At 38.0% G+C, this 9248-nt stretch overlaps 1 protein-coding gene across 1 annotated transcript in view; it reads right to left on the reverse strand.

Annotated features, from left to right (window-relative positions):
• Positions 1 to 6786, reverse strand: part of cspg4 (chondroitin sulfate proteoglycan 4) — a 104186-nt gene extending 97400 nt beyond the window's left edge. Inside the window, exon 1 of the mRNA XM_028450015.1 lies at positions 6654 to 6786. Within this exon, the coding sequence (XP_028305816.1) occupies positions 6654 to 6729 (76 nt within the window). The 5' untranslated portion in view covers positions 6730 to 6786. The remainder of the gene's footprint in view (positions 1 to 6653) is intronic.
• Positions 6787 to 9248: the final 2462 nt, after the last annotated feature.

The following is a 9248-nucleotide window of genomic DNA, read 5'->3' on the forward strand; positions in this document are numbered from 1 at the left end:
CTCTTGCCAATGAAAAGATGCCAAAAACCAAAGGGAGTGGTCACGAGCAGGAAGTAAAAAGAGGTTCACCTCCTTCATTGGGTGTGAGACGGAAACAGCAGACATTGAGGTCATTTTGTAGCAGTGAATGTAAACAGTTCAAATCTTGACTGCTAATTAAACACTTTATGCATAACGTGGTTGAAACTTGTAATAAGAGAAGAGAAGTCAGGATCCAGAATGTCCCACTGTGCCACCAGAAATAAACGTAATAAAGTGTGTATAGAAAGTACTGGTGGTTTCTACTGAGAAACAGGACCTATTTTCATGCTCTTTCTAACAATTCTTGTCTGAAGTGTGACATTTGAATGTGACTATTTTGTTCTTCTCAGTAAGACAGTGAGAGCGCCATGTTCCTTCCAAGTGTCAAAGCTACCAAGGGGAGTCAAACCTGCACAGCACATGTACGACACCGTAATCACTGAATAGACATGCTGCTTAGTGCTGACTCTGTAACTACAGGACAGACGTGGACGAGCAGGATGATAGAGATTAAGAGAAGGGAAACCTTTGGATTCTTGCCCTGGGCCAGAATTTTCCCCAAAACAATTGATAAACCATCACTCTTGGAAAGCAGAGGATGAAATATCAAGCAGATGAAGAAGATATAAAAGTATGATATGTGGAGCATTATCAATATTGATTGTATCCAGTGTTGGGGAGATGGTCCTCAGGACTTGTTTTTAGTTTCTGACTCAAACGTCTCTACAGTTGCATGTCTGCGCCATGTTTACTCAGAGAGAAGTGGTCATGTGACAAGGTACGTCACTTCCTGTGACGTGTATTTGCAGAAAAAGTGTTTCCATAGCGCTTTTGCGACATATTTCAATATTGAAACGTATGAAATTCCTCCTCGTGAAAGTGCAAAAACGTTTTTTGCGATATTTGAGTGTTTCCATTACCAGTTTTTATTGCGCTATTAGGATCTTGTGCATTTCCAAGGTTTCATCTTATATTTCAAGTGAGATATGGTGTGATGGGGAAAATACCATTTGTAATATATATATATATATATATAAATATATATATATATATAAATATATATATATATATAAATATATATATATATATATATATATATAAATATATATATATATATATATATATATATATATATATATATATATATATACACACACACACACAGTATTTTTTTTCTCTCAAAGTCCAAAGAAGTCAACATGAAAATCAGAGGGTTTTGCAGGGCAGTGACATGTGGCGTGCAATCTTCCTCTGCATTTATAAACACTCTGATTTTCTTGTTTGGATTTACTCCAAATGCCACATTTCTTTTCTCTCCAAACAGTGCGTTGTGTTTAAAGTTAAAGGTAAAGACTGGGTCACAGTATGTGCAACTTGTAGAGCATCAAGTTCCCTATTAAAATATTGGGCTGATTAATCTTCCAAGCAGATACTTGTGGTCTCACTGGTCTTCAAGAAGCACATTAAGGCCTTGTATGCAAGCCCTTCACGAAGCTAAGGCGAATGCAGAATTTATTTTTGTCCCTGTTGCCATAGTGACATTACACTCAAGGGCTGATAGCAGATTCATCTGCAGTCTTGTAATGCAAATCTTTTCATTAAGCTGTGCAATTAAACATGCAAACGCAATCGGGGGGGATCTTCACAGCACTCCTAGATATGCATAAAACATTTAACATGTTTGTCGACCTGTCTCACAATTTGTTCCCTATTATTTGTAGATGCTTGTCTGGAATTTCAGACAAGCACCTAACGATGGTAATTCAATCAAAGTTATTTCAGTGTGAAGCTGATTTAATCACATATGCTATTTGTCCTGCTTACAGCAATTAACAGTTTTCTATCTCATTGAATTAGTGCATTAGTTCATGTTTGTATTTCACTCTGGCAACAGGGGTGGAGCTAGAGGATCAGCAAAGGGGGACTTGGACACCACATTTACCACTAAGGCTGTACCATACTCGTGTTGGGTATTACATGTGATACTGAGGTGTGTACTTGTACTCATAAAGCATGCTCCGATACTACTGAGGTAAATCTAGCCTCATCCAATTCTATTAGATTTATGTGTTTGTGGAAAAACGAAGGTCAGTGAGAGTCACGATAAAAGTAAAAGTAGATGATTTGCATTTCCTATATAGAATATAAGTCTGGATGCATAAGCTGAACCCCTCACGAGCTGCGTTTCCATTATCCATTAATTAAATAGCACAATAAAAACTGGTAATGGAAACACCTGAGTTTGGAAAAAACACTCAAATATCGCAAAGACATTTTTACGCTTTCATGAGGAGGAATTTCAGACGTTTGGATAATGAAATGTGTCGCAAAAGCGCAATGGAAACATTTTTCTGCAAATACACGGCACAGAGCATGACATACATGGTCACATGATGTGAGGTACCTGGTCACATGACCACTTCTCTCTGAATAAACACGACGCGGTACGTGTAAACAGAAGAGGAGACTGTGACATTTCTCAGAATTATACCTAAAAAAAATTATTACTGCCACATTAGACGTTGTGTTAGAGTGTTATAAGGAGGTTTGGAGTGTCCATTTTTCTGCAACGAAGTCTCGTGGGATGAGATTTCACGGGAGTTACGAGGCTCTAAAACAATATATATATATATTGTATTTTGTCGACATTTAGAAATATTGCTTTTATTTTGTGAAAATCTTTAATGGAAACACAGCTAGAGTTTGTTTACCCCTCGGAGTAAATATATCATCCATTATAAACTCTTGGGGTAAGAAAAACCCCTTGGAGTCAGTATAACTGCTGGGAGTCAATAAACTGTATGAATAGTGACGAACAGCAGACGCCATTGTATTCACTTTTCCAATAGGTTTGAAAGGGAAAATTTTCATATAATTTTGACAAATAATCAACGACAGTTAAACTTACAAAAACGCCAGAAGATGGCAGGAGTGACCTTAGGAGTGTCCTTTTTTCAGGAAAAAGTCTACTGTGCAAAGCGTTGTCTTACTTATGTAAAACCACATGTTTTAAGACTAATTTCCCCTGAAACATTAGCTTGTTGTTAATGTTAAGGGGTAACATTTATAATCGGTGTTAAAACTTCAATGAGTTCCTACTCAAGCGCTCATATTAGTGAGCCTCAGAAAGGGTTTTGTAACAAAATCAAAATGTGTTTGAGTGGTTAGTGGAAAAAAAACCGTCCAACTAAATAAAGTGAGCAAAGAGCAAAGTTTATTGCTTCTTAGGAAACACAACCTTCTAATTTTTTCCAAAGTTTGGTGAAGCAGTTGTTAAGTGGTGCCTTCTCTACAGCTCTAGAGCGTAGGGCATATGAAAAGCTCTGAGAAGGAAAATGTCGTTTACAATTTAGTTTGCTGTAAAAAAAAAAGCAGCTTTTCACTGATATAATATTTCAGAACCATGCTACCAGTAAGGTCACATTCAAAATGAAAACATCTGTGAATAAATATTCATCTTAGCCAACAATGTGTGTTCTTACAATAACACAAGGCTAGCAATTTGGATATAAAAAACTAAACAACTGTGTGCAAAATGAAGAGATTGGTTTCCCAAAGGCCATGATTCATAGCAAATATCCATCTGTCAGTTAATAGTTTAAATAATGATTATATGGAAACATACGTAGATTATTTAGTTTGTGATATTAAAGGGCTAATCCAGTTTGTTTGTGTGTTGAAGTCAAAGATATAGTAAAGTATGGAGGAAGCTGCAGCTTCTACATCTGTCTGTAGCTGATGCTAATTTGCTGCTAATTTATCCTTTCTTTAAAAAAAAAAAAAAAAGATAATAATTTGGAGAATTAGTCCACTGGATCAAAAGGACAGACTACATCATAATAAATATTAATAGATTGAAAAGAAAGATTAAAAACATTCTCAAAGAGAACACACAAAAAGCTTGTTGGCCTCCAAACTGATGTTTTTTTGTTGTTGTGAATGTGTACTCACAAAAACTGATAGCCACGGGCAGCCATGAAGGATTTTGGAATGGTTTTTTATTTTTTGGGGGCCGAGGGTTGCATGGAGCACAAGTGTAGGAATGGTCGATATATGGACCAAAACTTATATCTCAATATTTTTTTACCTTTTTTGAATGAAAGAAGAAGAGAAAAAAAATTGCCTGTTTGACCAGAAAGACAATTTTGCGTTGAATTTGCTGAGGCTTTATGCCACATTAGCACATTTATAAACAAACTGCTGCACAATAGGTGCCACTTTTGCCATTTTCTCCTCTAAGGGACAGCATGTGTGAGTGAGTTCTGTAGTGTGGCTTGTTTAGGGGAAGGTCTGGGTTAGAACCCACTCAGAAATCCATCCAACTGTGCTTTTTATGTTGTTCTGAGAAATAACAACAAAAACTAGTATTTCAGTACAAAATAAACTATGAAATAGAAATGTATCGATATAGGTGAGATTGTCATTTTCACCAAAGTAGAAAACTCGATATATCTTGAATCTTGATATATTGCCCAGCCCTCGTCAAGTATATATCATATTACGTCCATACTATGAATCAATATGTGGAATAGAAAAAGGAGAACATGAGTTTCCTCCCTGTGGTTCGTTGGTACCTCGATAGTTGAATCTCATTCTGCAACCTCTGTCATTCCTCAGTCATCCAGACAAAAAGCTTCTTCTCATTTCCCAAAAAAGACTTTGACAGCTAATGCTTTTATTGCACTGAGCTAGAGAGAAAAATGTAGCTATGATAGAAATCGTCTGTTCAAAAGTCTAGAAAAGTGTCTAAAGGTGAAAGACTGACGTGCATTTGGACATCTGGACTACTTGGCCTATAGGAGACTGTTTATGAAACTGCTAACAGCTTGTAGCAGGCATTGTGTGACAGACAGAATCTAATCAGTTACTTGGTACATCTGGTCAGCATTAGAATCCTGCTCTCCTGGGTCAGTGAGTGAAGGCTGTTCATAGTGAAAGAGCGAGGCCTGTTGTAGTCCATAATTAGGTGAGACCAAATTGTTCCCTGCCATAGTATTCCTGTTTACCTCACGATGCTAGCATTACAGCTACTTCTCAATTCAAGCATGTGGAAATTACTTCATGCAATCAGCAATTTATGTAATCAGAAATTGAGCACATCACCTGTGTTGTGATTAGAGTTGGGTTTCCATCACATATGTTTGCAAATTAAAAACGATATTTCTAAATGTCGACAAAGTATATTTGCGCTTTGAACGTGTTTCCATTGAAGGATGTTTTGGGGAGGAGTCTCGTAACTCCCGTTAAATCTCATCCCACGAGACTTCGCTGCAGGAAGACTCCTTATAACACTCTGTATTCCTTTGTTGTTTCAAGTCTAATGTAGTTCTAATAATTTCTGTTTACATGTACACATACCACGCCATGTTCTCTCAGAGAGAAGTGGTCATGTGACCAAGTACCTCACGTTCTGTGACGTGTGTTTCCATGGCGCTTTTGTGAAACTTTTCAATACTGAAATGTCTGAAACTCCCCCGCATGAAAGCGTAAAAACTTTTTTGCTATATTTGATAGTTTTTTCAAAAATGCAGGTGTTTCCATTACCAGTTTTTATTGCACTATTAAGATTTTGCGTTAAATTTATTGATTATTCATCAGAATGAGAGATGAACCACAGATTCCAGCACATGAAAGCCAAACTGAGCATTTTGAATGACTAATTCATTACCTTTAGAATAAAAATGCTTGTTCTTTAAATTCAGGCACTACTTTTTTTCTTTTCTTTTCTTTTCTTTTTTTTATTTTTTAACTTCAGCTGCCACTCAAACTGTCAGCGAGAGGTTTTGTGCAGAAGTCAGTGAAGTGCAAATTACTGTGAGAGTTTGGAAATGTGACAGTCGGAGAAAAACACAGGAGATTGAATCACTACTTTGTGCTTATGGATAATCATGCTAACTAATGCTGTATCAAGCATTTCCTGCAGTTTACGCTCCACAAAGAAACACTTGCAGATGTCAAGTACAACCTCACACACAAACTCTGCTTATGCACAGAACGTCTAAAATAGGACCTGGAGCATCATGTCACATTTTGCTGCCCAACACTCTATGGGAACATTGTATGGGGCTCTCACACAGCACACACTGCCTCTCTCATACATTTACTCGCCCTCTACCCTCCCTTTCTCCAGTCCTCACTTTCATCTCGACTCTGTTGGTGGAGAAGGAGTAACTTTGCTTTCCTCTGAGCACTTTCTTCTGAAAGAGCCATTCATGGCTACCGGCAGAGGGACCTCCGCTCTGAGGACTTCAGCTTCCCTACCTCCTGCCTTTTGAATCCCATATCTATACGGGTGCAAAAGAGGATAGCAAAAAGTAAAAACTAAATTAAAAAAAAAAAACAGATCTCTCAGAATCTGATCCAAAATACTTTTCTCTTGTGCATTGGGTTCCTTACCAAGTAAAAAAAAAGTTTGTTTAGAATGAATGACACATGCGTCACAGAGGAAATGAGAATCTAAAATTAGTTGGAAACTTTCTGCAAAAGTTGGATGCAAAATCAAACTCCATAGCCTATAATGTTTTTCATTTATTGACACGGAGGAACCGCAGAGCTCTAACCCTCTCATGTGCATCTTTTAGAGGAATGAGCAGAACTAAGGGTGTGGTGGGAAGATGGGGAAGGTTACTTACCTCCATGTGCAGGACAGGAGAGGCTGAGCAACAGGGTCAGCAATGCACCGACCAGGACCGAGGGCTGGGTTCTCATATTTTCTCTGCTGAAAGTTAAAAGTCCTTCACTTATGTTAGAGACACTCCATTCAAAAAGAACTGAATGAGTTTCCAGTTCAGGGACCTGCCACAGGATACTCCTCTGTGTGGAGGGGCCGGGCCAGGGAGGGCCCAGACCAGGGACGCCCTCTTTTTCTCTTTCCACTTCTCTCTTTTACACACACACACACACACACACACACACACACACACACACACACACACACACACACACACACACACACACACACACACACACACACACACACACACAATCATATTCTGTTTCTTCTTTGTGAACCAGGCAACTGACATACAAACATCTGTGGGATCTGTGGAAACTCACTGTCATGGCAAACGACACAGATAAACACACACACACACACACACACACACACACACACACACACACACACACACACACACACACACACACACACACACACACACACACACACACACACACACAAATAACTTTTCCGATTTATCCTGGTTTTGCAGATCTGAATTTGTGTAGACCAGTGTTTCTCCAATGGGGGTACGCAATGGCACTACAGGGGGTTCTTAACAGGGGGTGAGAGTAGAAAATTTACAAATGAAACCATTAAAAACATGGGGGTTCTCATAATAATGATGATAGAAAGATCTTGATTAGAATATGAACTGAAAATACAGTCTTGATACATGACCGGAAATGATATAAACTAAATACAGTTTAATATCACTTATTTATAAAATGAGATTCTTTAAAATGTGCGTTATCACTCATTCATTACATCATTGTGCTTTATGGTTGTGTTTTTACAGTGTTCTGAACAAAATGTTGTAGTTGGACAAAGGGGGGTACTTGGATTCAGGAATAACAGAAAGGGGGTACCTGGGCCCCCAAAAATTGAGAACCACTGATGTCGACCATCTAATTTGGTTCCAGCTGGTCAAACTGTCTTGGTGTTTCATCTGCAGTATTTTTATCCAGGAAAAATGACCTTCTTTGTTTTTATTTGTGAGCAGATGTTCTGCCCAATATTTATTCAGGCATGAAGGACAATAGAAACATGTTTAACAGCTGTAAAATAATAATAAAAAAACAGTCTGAATGTTCAGCTTTAACTTTTATATCTAGTTATTATATGAAATTACTATTTTTTTCCTGTGCTAGAGTAGATTTTCACCAGAACTGGACTGGGACAAAAATTCAGCCCTATACAGTATAGACCAGCCCACTACATTATCAGTGGACACCACGTAGAAGCTCAACATCTTCATTTTAATCATTATTCCCCCAAAAAACCTTAAAAGGGGGAAACGTTTTAACCCCTTGTTAATTATTTTCTTTGGTCGTTATTTTGCAACTTCCTTTGTCCCATTTTTGCCACTTTTTAAAAAGTTCAGACACTTTTTTCAGACTTTAGTTTCCTTTTGAAAATAAATCCCCCTTTTTCCTTATTTTTGGTCTTTTCTTTAATTTTCTTTGGCCACTTTTCATCAAAATAAGCTAACTTTTGCCCAATAAATACCACTTTTTTACTTTTTTTTCCTACATTTTGTCTCTTTTTGTTGTACATTTTTTCACTATTGTTTGGCACATTTTACACTTTTTCACTATTTTTGTCACATTTTGGTCATTAAAACTACCCATGCCATTACGTATTACCTGGTTCCTCTTTATTTGCCTATTTTATGGCCACTCGTGACTGCTGTTTGTCCATTTTAGTCACTTTACACTTCCTTTATTGCCACATTTCACACAGTTTTGGACCATTTTTGGTCACCTGTTACCATGGCTGCCTTCATTTACTCGTACAAACAAAACATAGCGGACCAGAACGGATTGGCCCACTTTGGGACATTGGACCACCGCGACGATGCCCGGTATGCCTAATGGCTAGTCCATCCCTGATTTTCACTGTGTAGCCTACCCTGGTTTCCTTTCACCATCCAGAAGCATGTGTGTTAGGTTAATTCAGATCTCTGAAAGTGTCAATGAATGTGTGTAACTTGTCCGTCAGTTTGTGTTTGTCGTGCTATTGACTGTCGCCCTGTCCAGTGTCCCCACGCCTAGAATCCATTGAGAACTGAAGATCAACACCAGCAGACCCCTGTGACCCTGAACAGGAAAATAAAACAAGTAAAAGCTACTTGTGTAAAATCACTTTTGATTAAGTTTTGTATTTTGTGGTTGGTAGCTAAAATGTTGCTTTGCATTTGCTTTCAAACGCTGTTTGTTCTATTTTATTGAATCAAATGACTTCCAAATATTTTCTGTTCCTTCCTGACAGCTGATATGCGGATACAATTCAATTTTTTGAAGTTCTCTCAGTCATCCTCAGCTGACTGCAGGGCATGTCACCCACTGATATAAGTGGTTATCCAAAACACCAGCCGTCTGCTTTCACCACGGGCTTAATGTGTTAAATCAGGGCAATTTCATATTGCACAGTACACACAACCTCCAAAATATTCCTCACCTTTTTAATTATACATTGCTGATAGTTTACTTTCATAACGTGGCGTAAC

Source organism: Gouania willdenowi, chromosome 6 (genome assembly GCF_900634775.1).
Source record: "Gouania willdenowi chromosome 6, fGouWil2.1, whole genome shotgun sequence".
NCBI lineage: Eukaryota > Metazoa > Chordata > Actinopteri > Blenniiformes > Gobiesocidae > Gouania > Gouania willdenowi.